The 12,856-nt window shown below is 49.4% G+C and overlaps 1 protein-coding gene across 2 annotated transcripts in view; it reads left to right on the forward strand.

The window, feature by feature from the left end:
* The first annotated feature begins 2,946 nt into the window (after nucleotides 1-2,946).
* Nucleotides 2,947-12,856, forward strand: part of Galnt10 (polypeptide N-acetylgalactosaminyltransferase 10) — a 246,371-nt gene continuing 236,461 nt past the window's right edge. For both annotated transcript variants that reach the window (XM_077801874.1, XM_026388324.2), the window contains exon 1: nucleotides 2,947-3,160. In XM_077801874.1, the coding sequence (XP_077658000.1) occupies nucleotides 3,002-3,160 (159 nt within the window). In that variant the 5' untranslated portion in view covers nucleotides 2,947-3,001. The remainder of the gene's footprint in view (nucleotides 3,161-12,856) is intronic.

Consider the following 12,856-nt stretch of genomic DNA (forward strand, 5'->3'; position numbering starts at 1 on the left):
GGCCCTAAGGTGATCAGCAGCTGGGTGTGTTTGAGGAATACAGCAAGGCTACCCTAACTAGAAAGAAAAGAGAAAAGGCAAAAGCTGGAGGTTGGGTCAGATCACTTAGATCTTGCAGACTGTAGTAAGGATTCTCATAGACAAGTCTAAAGTAAAGGGAAGCCATAGGTGAGCCCAAGCAGGAGGGAGCGTGTGTTTATGAAAGATCACTCAAGACAGCACTGAGCTCTCTGCTCTAGAGGCACATAAAAGAGTTTTGCAACATTATCTGATTTATTAAATACTGTGTATCTATTGAAGTGTAAAAGATAGAAGACTATTCTTTGCAACATTATTCATAATAGCCAAAAGGCGGAAGCAACCCAAATGTCCATCAATGGATGAATGGCTAAACAAAATGTGGTATCTACATGCAATGGAATATTATTCAATCTTAAAAAAGAATGACATTCTCATACATGCTACAACAAAAATGAACCTTGAAAATATCAATGAGATAAGCCAGACACACAATGACAAGGATTATATGATTTCACTTATACAAAGTATAAGTAGAATAGTCAAATTCATAGAGCAAAGGATAATGGCAGTTGCTGGAGGTTTGGGAGGGAGGAATGAGGAGTTAAGTGTTTAATGGGCACAGAATTTAAGTCCGGAGTGAGGGCAAAGTTGTGGAGATGGACAGTGGCAATGATTTGCAACAATGTGAATGTACTTAAGCTGCTCAAATGCATACTTAAAATGGTGAAAATGGTAAAATTTCCATTGTGTGTATTTTGGCACAATAAAAATATATTTTAAAAGCACATGAGGCTAGAATTTAGAAAATAGAAGAGTGGGCATTCTAGAGGTAATAAGTGCAAGGGTCCTGGGGCGAGGCAGGAATGCATTTGCAGAGCTCTGAGGAACAGTAAGGAAGATAAGGACTGAAGCACAATGCAGAGAGTGAGGGATAGGGGTTAATCATATGCAGGCTTGTAGGGTCTTAGAGTTCTGCATAGGGAACCCAGGGGCAAGCTGGAAGCCACTGGAGGAATTTAAACTGAGGAATGATAAAATCTAACCTTTGTCCAAACAGGATCATTCTGGCTGCTGCATTCTTTAATCAGAGCCTCATTTGCAAATGGGTATAAGAAAAGCAACCACCACAAACAGTAAGAGTAACCCAGAGCGTTAAGAGTGTACATCAAGCATTTAATACATTGCCTGGGGCTAGGAATTCACTTAAAGATAATCATTACTTTGCTAGAAATCCAAAGAAAGTCCATAGTCGCTGAGGAGGAGTTTTAGGGAATTTTGTGGCACTTCAACTAGACAGGAAGGATGAACAAGATTTCCACTAACAGAAAGAGAAGGCTTTCTGGGTGGGGGGATCTGAGTGATCAACAGCACATGAACAAAAACAAAGCCAGCAACCAGGAAGAGAGGGGGAGAGGTTTGATCAGCCATAGCGGGTCACCAGAGCAGTGTGGACTCCAGAGCCCAGGCGACCCAAGTCTTGACGATTTTGCAACAGATGTCAAGACCAGAGATGTAATGTCAGAAAACTGAACCCTCATTGCTCAGCCTGTGCTGGAAAAACTGGGAGGCAAGAGTCCTCACCATGCTGGTCCAGGGGTGGAGAGGTTGGGCAGGAGAAGCAGAGAATCAAGAGGGCGCACGTGAAGGTGGCAGCGAGGAAAGAAGCCAGGAGTTCTCGATTTCTCAGCATCTGGGAGGAAGCAGTTAAGTGACAAGTATCAGGCGCCCCAGGGAGGAGCCACAGGCTTGAGGGGTCAGAGTAAGTCTCCCGCTGCAGGGCTGAGACAGCGCCCAGGCAGCCCTCACCAGTGATACACACATTACCGTGTCTAGTGCGATTACGCGTTTAATGTTCCAGCTCCCAGTCGTCAGGGAACTGCTTTCCTTTCCTCCCAGAGCCTGGCACAGTGTCTGAAATACAGGCGGCACTCGCCGACGGCTTGCTGAGCGGCTGAATGGGATCAGAAACCGACAAGAGGTTTTGGGAAAGGACACCGTGCGCCGGGCGTCCAGAAACACACGTGGGACTGGAAGCCATTCCAACTCCACGGGGGTTAAAGTTGCTTGAGAAAAAGGTCCTGCAGAGTCTCTCGGGTCACCTCCCCGCCGGTTATCAGACAACAGACAGGTGGTGGGCAGACACATCATTCCACAGTGGACAGAGGGCGTTCACACTGAACAGGAGGGTCTCGGAGAGGAAGAAAACCAGGGCCCGCCCATGGATGGATGCTCATGGAGCATAGCTGTGGCTCCATTTCAAGGCGGAAAACACTGAGTCTCCGGGATCAAAGTAGGTCTGCCCGTTTTCGGGACCGAGCCCGGACGACTGGGAAGCCACAGCCCCGAAGACTGCAGATGCCGAGACTCCGGTGGGGCCCCAGCACTATCTGCACGTCCCTCCCCAGGGGGCTCGCAAAGTCTCGGCTGCATTCCGCAACAGCAGTCGTCAAGGCGGGCGCTGGGGTCCCGGGCGCCCCCGAAATCGGGGACCCGCACCCCGCCCACCAGCGCCCAGCCCGCACCACTTAGCGCCCAACTCCCCAACTCCGGGACTTTAGCAAAGCTCCCGCGGGCGGGGCAGCGCCGAGGAGCGGGACGCACCATCGCGGCCCGAGAGGGGGAGGCGGTGCGGCGCCGGACCCCGCCGAGCCGGGGCGGACTGGACCGCGGGCGAGCAGGCCGAGGCCCGCGGCGAGACACTCCCGGCCGCGGATCAGGGACAGGGCGGCGCCCGGGGCGCGGCTCGGCGAGGGCGCCAGGACGGCGTCGGCGGTGACGATCCCCCCGCGGCGGCGGCACTGTGGCGGCGGCCGGCTCCCCGGCCGGCGAGCGGCGGAAGTGCCGCGGAGTTGGAGCGGGGCCGGCGCCGCGGCCGCGTCTGCTTGCTGAGCTGCTGCCGCCGCCGGGCGGACGGGCGGACGCGCGGAGCTGGGGGCGGCGCAGCGGGGCCGGCGGGTCGCGGCGGGGCTGACCGGCCCCGATGAGGCGGAAGGAGAAGCGGCTCTTGCAGGCGGTGGCGCTGGTGCTGGCGGCCCTGGTCCTTCTGCCCAACGTGGGGCTCTGGGCTCTGTACCGCGAGCGGCAGCCCGACGGCACCCCCGGGGGTTCTGGGGCAGCGGTGGCCCCAGCCGCAGGACAGGTGAGTACCGCCGTGGCCATGGGGTTGGGAGCACCTTCTCCCTAAATTCACTTCTAGCCTGCGGTTCCTTCCTCCACATTCTCCTGTCTGTCTCCCCAAAGGCAGTGCCGAACACTCTACTCTTCCCATTTCTCAGATTGGGAAATTTGAGGCTCCCGGGACAGAGATTTGTCCAAGGTCTCACTCCTGTCAGAGACAGAACCAGAACTAGAGCCTAGGACCCTTTGTACTTAGTGCGGGCTCAGTTTGTTATACTTGCCCCCTCCTTTCTGTCGCTGTCCGCTATTCCTTGACCTTTTTCCAGCATTCTTTTTCTTAGAATAGCCTACCTGCATCCCTGTATCCCAGGATGATTCCTTCTGCAGATGAGGATGGAGATGCTGGTCCTTCTATAAAATGTCCAAATCTCTTCTCTCTCGCCTCGTCCCCCACCGCCACCTGCTGATCCTGGTGTTTCTACTCGGATTCATCCCTTCTTATTGTGCCATCTGCACAGGGACACCTGGGCCTCCCGACTCTCCTCATTTGTTTGTCTCCCTCTCGACCTATTAATTTTTCAGGTCCTGTACATTTTGGGGGGATGCAAAGATCATGCTATGCTCCCTGGACATGGGAGTGAGTTCCTGGTCCTTAAGGAACTTTCTACCTTTGACCCTCTGGTGGTCCAAAAGGTGGATTCTGCTGTGGAAGGACCTCCAAAATGTCCCAGAAGCTATTGATGCCCATTGCCCTGAGGTTAGAACTCCAGATGCTAACCATGTCTCTTCTGAACTAATTAGATGTGGCGTTTCTTGCAGCCAAAACTGGAATCTTGATTTCTGCTTCTTTTGAGCTCACCCATGTACCTTCCTGTGTGTTTGTGTGTGTGTGCTTGTATATGTGTGCTGTGTGCATGAGTACATACATTGAGACTAGCAGCTTCCTGATAGAGAAGCTCTGTCACATCACTCCAACCCTACCAGCTCCTGGCAAGCATATTCATGCTTCAACTCTTTCTTACAGTGGGACTTCTCAGATTTTCTTATGGAATTTCTCTGATCCCAAGGGAAATGGTAAGCTGTGCATCAGGGTCAGTCTTGACTGATTGTTGGCTGCCCTCCAGGGAAGAGGATGACTTTTTGAGGTTGATGATTCTCCTTTCTCTTCCCAGTATCAGGCTGCTTTCTGGGCATTCTGGCATCTTGAGCACAGAGGGCTCTGTGCTACAGGGCTCATCAACTTAAGCTCAGCCTGTCACTCTGGTAATTGTTACAAACCATCCCAGAGGGTCTGGTTGATTTTTCTGGTAGATGTTACTGTTTAGAAACTAAGGGCCTAATTCTTTTCCTAAAATCTGATTCAAAAATTCTGCATCTGTATGAGTTTTTCTTTCATGAAATCTCCTTCTTCTGTCCCTACCTGAATAAGCATCAGAGTCAGGAGGCCAAGGTTCTAGCCTCAGCTCTACCATTAACTTGCTATCAGTCTCCCTCTCTGAGCCTTATCTTCTTCATCTGTAAAATGCAATCGTTGGTCCAGTACCAGCATTCTGTGGTACAGTCAGTGAATCAGTGAGGAGTGCAGTGGGTCACTTCTTTTCCTTTTCCCAAGATAGGAGCCCCTTGTAACATTCCTTACTTCTGGGAGCTCCCTATGGACAGAGGTCTAGGCCAAGGGGGAGTGTCCTGCTCAAGTGCAGACTCTCCTTTGGAAGAGCTGTAGCCACTTGTAAAATAGATCTTGACATTCTGTCTCTGCCTGGAGAAAGCCCTTATATTTCATTTGCTGAAGATGCCAGAGTTGTCCTGATTTTCATTTCCTACACACCCAGATGTGTAGAGAGAAAGTCAAGGTTAACTGCCAGTTTGGCCTGAGCTTTCAAAGTAAATTACTCACTTGTGCAAGAGGCTGTTGATGGAGTAAGGCAACCTTTTGGGTGGAGGAAGAGGGGAGCAACAGCTGGATGCTGCTCGGAGTCCCTAACTGAAAAAAGCAGATAGGCTCATCTGGGCAGATCCATTACTTGTTCATTTCTTTTTCCCTGGACTAGCCTGAAGAGGAGGAGGACGAGGTGGTGAAGGGGTTTGGTATGTGTGGGAGGGGTTTGCCAGCCGATTGTCCTTGCTTTGAAGAACATTTCTTTGCTTCCATCGAGCAGCAGAAGGGAGCTGTTTCCCCAATCATAAGTTCTCTAGGTGCTCCAGGATTCAGCATTCATCTGCTGCCTTTCAGGAACACCCTGCCAAATTTCCACACAGCCCTTTTTGTTTCATTCTCCCACAGATGCAGAGCTCTGGGCTTGGCCCCCAGTCCCCTGTTAGAATGTCAGCTGGCCTTGGGGGAAGAAGCCGACTTCTCCCAGCGGTGCTGTTCCTGCCCTCATCCCAGTGTCCTGGAACATGCACGTAACACATTAGGCTGCTGTCTGGGGAATCTGGCATCTTGAGCACACGGAGCTTTTTCGACAGGCCTGACCAGTTCTGAGCTCAGCCTGTCACTCTTATAATTGTGGAGAACCATCCCAGAGCACTTCGTTGATCTTTCTGGTTGAAACAGCTGCAGAGGCTCTGGAGGGAGTCTGACGGATTTTATCCAAATGAAAAATAGGTTCCTTGTGGGTTTGAGGGAAGTTTCTTTAAGGGTAAACTATCCTCTAACTTCTTGATTTCACCACTGGATTGTAGAATTGTTTCAAATTAAGAGCATTTGTCATCTGCTAGAATGTAAGTCTACATAATTGCCACACTAGCTCATCCTGTGTAGGGCATCTGATTTATAAGGATACATAATGCTTCTAGGATTTCAGCACTCCTTTGGTCAGACAATTGGTGTCTTGGAAAGCTACAAAACCCAGCAAGAAAACCCAGTCTTGATGCCATCTTTCTTTTAATTTGGGTGTCCTTCTTCTTCCTGGCCCCAGTCTGCCTAACATCTTGGTTTAATTCTAGAGTCTGTTTCGGATTCCTGGCTGGGGAACTGGTTATTAAAAAACCGTGTTAGGAAATTTGATGCAGTCCCTCCCCTCTTCTGAGCCCTAATCCCTGGTGAGAAATGACTTCATTGGATAACAGCATCTGTGGAATAGAAATTGGTGGGATAATGGAATACCAATAACTTTAATTTTCAAGTATCAGGAGTTTTTCTTACTGTGTCAGGGCTGAACTTTATTCTTAGAATATCCAGAAATCAATACTTTCTTTCCCTATTTTGTTCAGTCTTTCTGGTAGCAAAACCTTACCCATTAGAAAGTTAAAGACCAAGGAAATGTAGCTTGGAATGATTTCTTTAATTTTCCACAGAGGGACTGGTGTCCTCTAGGTTGCTAATCACTTCTCTGTCTGCTTGCCCAGGTGAAATTTGATGCCACTAGGGAAGGGCTGTTGATTTACCAGAGCTAATCTACCTCCCGCATTCTTCCTCTCCTGGGAGCTGAGGAAGGCCTGGGAAGAGAGGCCTGGTTTCTGATTCCCTCTTCTGCCCTAAACTCACTGTGTAACCTCAGGAAAATGGTTTAACCTCTCTGGGCCTTGGATTCCTTATTTGTGAAGTGAGTTTAGACTCTGAAGGGGGAAAGGCAAATGCGTATGTATCATATTGGTGCTTCTCCTTCCATGGCCAGGGCAGACATTGCTAATTAATCTTTTTTTCCCAGGAAACCCAGACTTGGTCTCGGACTGTTTAACACTGCCACTTAAGTGGAGTTAATGACATTGAAATTCACTTGTGATGTAAGGAACAGATACTTTGTTAAGGATTTTCTAATTCTAATAACCTGGGGTTCTGTGGGTTTGGAAGTGATGAGGCCTCAACTTAAGGATTTGTTCATATTCTGAAGGCTTCTCTCGGGTTGTCATCCATAGATGTTCAGTCTTTAATCTGTGGGCTCCAGTGACATGATAACAGATAAAGGAATAAAGACAGAAAAAGCAAAGGCCCATTTAAAAGATAACCATCCAGCTTCCTAATTGTACCTTGTCTGCAGTCAGCTCTTTACAGAGATGGCATCAGGGTCTCATCTCGGTATAAAACACCTCCAGGCAAACTTGGCAGTTAGAAGCATGTCCTGCAGCAGCTAAATGCTCCCGATGGTGTGTGCAGTGGCTTCTGTATTTTGCATATATCTGACCCTCTGCCGCTCATGAATGTGTCAGAGCAAGTAAACGAAGGACTTGCATAAGAGTCTTGCTTCTCCTGAGCCCACTGTTCTCATGCCCCTGGAGTAGGGAAAGGATGTAGCCCACACATGTCTGAGCTCCTGTGGACAAAAGATACATCCTGGCCTGGCCTTGTGCCCTGGAAAGAACTCTTCTGGCACATAGCATGAAGTATTGCCCTCCGAGGGCAGTCAGGAGGTGTTTGCTGGACAATTGAAACGTGTTAGAGCAGGCAAGGGGCTTCAGAGGTCATTAGTGCAACCCCTCATTTTATATGTGTGAAAACCAAGGCCCAGAAGAAGAGAAACCATGTAAACAAGTTCCCAGAACAGAAACCATGTAAACAATGCCCCCAGAACACAGCGCTCTGAGTTCTCGCTGGAGCTCACCATGAAGATTTTCTTCCCTCCCTATTCCAATATCTGAACCTTTTCTATCCTTATTTCCCTCATGAGCCAAGATTATCATGCCAAGTTTTGAAGGCCAGTACTTAATGAGACCAATTATCTGCTGGAACTTACCTGGCTTCTTTACAGATCCATTTTTTGTAAAGTTACTTCCCAAATGTTTTATACTTTAAAGTAAGTAAAATGGATTAAACTTTAAGGCAGCACAGGGATCCAGCAGGGTAGTAGAAGAATTAAACGTGTGCAAGGCATGTGGTGTTATTACTGCTATTGATGGCACACGGAGCTAACTGAGCCTAAGAGCCAGCTCAGATTAGGTATCAGTTGCAAGTAACACAATTAATTAAGCAGGCTGACTCAAGTAAGTTAGAGGATAGACGGGTTCCTGTGACTGCCATGGAGTTCAGGCACGGTGAGATATTGTGTATTGTCAGAGCTTGGCTCCTTTTCTTTCATGTCTCTTGATTTTGACTCTCTCTGTATGTTAGCTTTGTCTGAGCCCCTGTGGTAGCAAAATGTGATAGCAGCTCTTTCCAATTTCATATCCATACTTAGATCCTAGAGGACAGAGTCTGTCTCCTCTGGTTGCTTCTATAGAAGAGAGAAAAAATGTCTTTCCTTTAAGCTCTAGCAAGATCTTCTTAGGTCTTGTTGGGCCAGTGTGGATCTAGTGTGCATAGAACCACTCACATCCACCTGTCTGGAGGAAGGGCTGTGTTGGTTGACTCAGCACACCTTGAGTTGGAGTGGGGCAGGCCACCCAGATCATAGAGAGAGAAACTCTCTAGAGGAGACTCTGGGGGCTCTGTGGGGAGGACGAGGAAGACTCTCCAGAAGAGGGAGTGGATGTCTACTTTGGAGTAGTCACTCCCTGGGAATCAGACTTGGTAACAGAAAACCTGTTTGCCACCCTGGACTCATTGTTGATCCCGAACCTGCTCTGCCACCCCTGGGCTGAGATGCCCTGTGTGTGAGCCCTGTGGTGCTGGAGCTCGCTGACCCACCGTGAAGGGTGGTGACTAAGAGCAGGTGATCTTAGGGGTTTGGCCACTGCCTGCCTTTCCCCACGTGGAGCTGCCTTCCCCATACACACAGAAAGATAATTCATTGAAAATTTCTCTCAAGCTAAAAAAAGAACTTCTGTGTCTTCAGCTTTGACTTTTTTCTGCTTGGCCCTCTTAGCTGGAGGAGGTGGAGTGTTCATGCTGTGGAAGCCGGAGGAAGCTAAACAATTCGCCGGCTGCGGTGGGTGGGTGTGTGTTTACCCGTGTGTCGCCTTCTCTCCATGTGTCTCGCTCCTCTTCTTATCTTGCTGTGGTTCTTGTTTGCTGCCCTCTGCTGAGTGCTGATAGGAGAGGGAAGGGGAAGAAGCAGGCCCGCCTTCTCTCCCTTTAGGTTCCTAGGGCATTCTGAGCTCCCAGTGCCATCTCTCCTTTGGCCTTCCTGGTGAGGAAAGCCCCAGCATAAAATGATGTAAATACAAAGAATGATCTGGCCGTGGATGGCGAGGAGGTGAAGATGTTGGTAGTAATACTAGTGTTTCCCACTTACTCTGCAGAGCTTGTGACCCTCCCATCTTGTTAATACCCGTAGTTGGAAACAGGAAAAAAATGAGGGAGCAGAGATCGCGGACATGCAAGTGGTTTATGCACAGCACTGGGGGGCTGGCTTCGCACCTTGAGTCTCAGGCCCAGAAGTCCTTAATCACTCTGTTCCTCCATATCTGATAGGACCAGGGACCTGTCCCTTACCCCCTCCCCTCCACCCACTCCTCAAGACTGCTAGGGGAGCTCGGATGTCTGAGCAGAGGGCGGAGGCTGTTGCCCTAAGACTGACCCCCTTCAGTGGCATGAGTCACTTTGCTCCAGGCCTCCTGAGGCCCCACTGGCAAAGCAACTTACCCTCCCCCCCCCAGTTAGTTGGAGATAGGATGTGGCAGTGTATAGGGCTCAGCTTTGGAGCTACACTGCCTGATTCCGGAGCATGTCACTTGACCTCTGTCTGAAGTTCTCAGTCTGTAAAATGGGAACCATCTTAACTCTTCGGGGTTTCTTTTGAGGATAAATGAGTCGTTGTGGGCAAAACCCAGAACATGACACTTGGTAGGAACAAGAGCTGTGCGAGCCAGGCTGCAGGGCTGCGGTGTCTGGCTTATAGGGAGGACTCTTCTTGGCTTCCTGTGGCTGGGACGGGGAGAGCTGTGTACTGTGTCTAGAAGGTGAACTCTCTGAGGTTAAGTGCTTGGCAAGGCTCGGGGTTCAGAAGCAGAAGGAGCCAGGTGCGTGCCTCACAGACAGGGAGGAGACCATGCTTGCAGAGGCTTCTCTTTCTACCCTGCTCCTGACTCTTTGGTACCTGAACTAGTCGTTGGGGGCACTTTCTGCTTCCTGCCCTAGGAGAGGACCCCAAACCTTGGCATCCTCTAGATTCAGCTCACAGCCTGCCGCCTCCAGGAAGTCCCTCGCTCTAGCTGGCCTTAGTTCTTTTGAGCCTCGGTTTTTCTCATCTCCTTAATTAGTTCAGAGGCCCCTCCAGGTAGACCCCTAATGCCCTTCCTTCCTGCTGCCCTTTGCCAGCCCTGATGCGTCCCTCCTGGGCAGCCTCGGTAACTGTTCTCTCTGGTGGCCAAAGCCCTTCATATAAACCTGTCATGTAGCACAGTAATTATTTTTAACCTTTGCTTCCTGAAGACAGGAACTGACCTCTGCCTCGGTCACTCTTATTTGCCTACATATTAGCTGAAAGTCGGAGAGAGGGAGCAAGTCATGATGTGGTTGGTACTAAATAACTGCCGGTGGAGGGCAAGGAGCTTCCCCTTAAAGATTTGTTCTTCTTGAGCTTCAGGGTGCTTCAGAATCCCCAGGGAGCCTGTTAAGGATGGAGAATCCAGAGCCCACATCAAGCAACATGATTGGGCTGGTCTGGATCACACACTTAACAAACCCTGTTGTGGGCCAAGGATCACATAGTTAACAAATTCGGTTGAGGGTCCAACAGAGAATGGTCTTCTTTCTGCTCACGTCCTAGGAGACAGACCTCTTGTTCCCCAGGGGCCCTCTGCACTGTCCCTAGGAGTGCTTTGGGAGTGCTGCCTCTATTAGTGGGAAGCGCCTTTATCTGCAGCTTCCTTTGTTGCCAATCAGCACGTGCAGGGGAGCTCTGTGGTACCTATTAATGGTGGCATGTATTAGATGCCAGCAGGTCAGACTGAGTCTGGCATCCAGACTGGGCGGAGCACTTTGGAATCCCTCTGCTGTGGTCTGGCTGCTCTAGAGCTTAAAATTTCTTCTGATGCCCTTCTGGGGTACAGGGCTCTGCCTTCCTGCCGTGGAGGCAAGTGTGAGGCACCTGTTAGCAGATGAGGGGCTGAAGTGGGGGCCTCCTGGCAAGAGGCGGCTACAGAACCCTGTGAACTTCTCCCTGGAGCTGGTGAGAGCAAAAGGGAGAGCGTGGCATTGAGACCCATGCCCAGCTCTGCCAGTCGCTAGCTCTATGCTAGGACTCTGGGGCTTCAGGTTCCTTCTCCTACAATGAGCACAGTTTCCACTACTTTGTAGTGTCCTGGTGATTATTAAATTAAAGATGAAATGAAGGAGGTGTGAAGAGGTGAAGTGGCATATCCAGGGCTTCAGAGCTAGGAGATGGTGGGAAAGACTCCATCCCTGCCCAGAGGCTTCCTTCTGCCACCTCCAGCAGCTGCTGACTGTGTGAGATCATGCAATCTCATCAGGCCCCAAGTCAGCCCCCCTCCCTGGGACGAGATCATCGCTAAGGACCTCATAAACCTGGGTCTCGGCTCTCGCTGGCTCTGAAAAGCTCTGCTTTAGCCACATGCCTGGGCAGTAGTGCCAGGGCAGGGATTACAGCTGGTCCCCACGTGCCGCCTGGGAGCCACATGCGGGCAGTCTCCCAAGAGCCCAATTCAGCAGGGTTGTGTGTGTGGGTCTCCCCTGTGAGTCACAAATGTCAGCCTCTTCTGAGAGCCACTGCTGAGCACCAGGAACAGCAAGAGCTTCTGGAGGAAGGGGTATTCTTCAGGGAACAGGTTGGAAACATCTGGCAGGAGTGTGTGTGAGAAAATGACTTCCTGCTGCTGAAGCACATTGTATGTTCTCAACTGAAAACTGTTATTTTTTGCATGTTTCCTCCTGAGTATTGATCAGAGTTAGCGGCTGACAGTTAAAATGTGTATGTGTGTCTGTGTCTATTTGTGAAATAACCAGTTTCTAAATTTGGCACCCAACTTGAGCAAAAAGTTAACGATTCTGTTTTTAGAGAAGCAGAGTCTATGGTTTGGATTCCTGGTTATTTTTTGGAAATAAAGCCTAATGGTTTTTGTTTTTATTTATTTATTTGGCCTTTATAAAAAAAAAACAACCTTATACTGGTTTGTATGTATCCCAGAGATATATCTTGAATGGTTCAGCCAGTGTTGGTCCATAGATGGCTGATGTCTTTACTTTTGCCACTGCCCAAATATTGAAATATTTCATATTTTTAGGGAAAAATTCTTATTTGGGGTGGGAGATATGCAAAATAAAACAGTCTACAGCTGGACCCAGGTTTCACTATCATAAGAATCTGCTGGGTCTGGGAAGTAGTTGCCCGCTCTAGATTGGCCCAGCTCTGCAGTTGGCCAGAGCTCCCGCCACCCTTGTGGTTCACACCGGGGTGTTCCCCCCTTTCACATACCTAGGCTGGCCTTGGGAGACTTGAGTGTGGAGCCCTGCTTCATAGTCTGCAAGCCTCTTTTGGCTCTCTTGTCTTCCAGGGGAGGCAGGCAGAGCCTATGGTCTCTACTCTATAGATGTGGAGACTAAGGTTCAAAGAGCATAAATGACACAACTAGTCACAGAACCAGTATGTTGAGACTAAGCCCCCTCTCTCTAAGACCAATGAACTTTTCAGAAAGAAAATCAAGATTACTTGGAAATATAAAATATATTATCCTTGGGCTCTTGAACTTCCTCACTTGAGTTTATATTCAGATGGGTCCTTCTCTATCATGGCCCAAGAAACCATTTATTTTGCTTCTTTCTGTCTCCAGGCACCTGATTCCAACCCACCACTCTCCTCATGGTACTGGGAATTGAATGCAGAAGTGCTCTACCACTAAACTACATCCCAGTATTTTTTTTTTTTCATTTAATTTTGAG

The sequence above is a fragment of the Urocitellus parryii genome, chromosome 1 (assembly GCF_045843805.1).
Source record: "Urocitellus parryii isolate mUroPar1 chromosome 1, mUroPar1.hap1, whole genome shotgun sequence".
Lineage (NCBI taxonomy): Eukaryota > Metazoa > Chordata > Mammalia > Rodentia > Sciuridae > Urocitellus > Urocitellus parryii.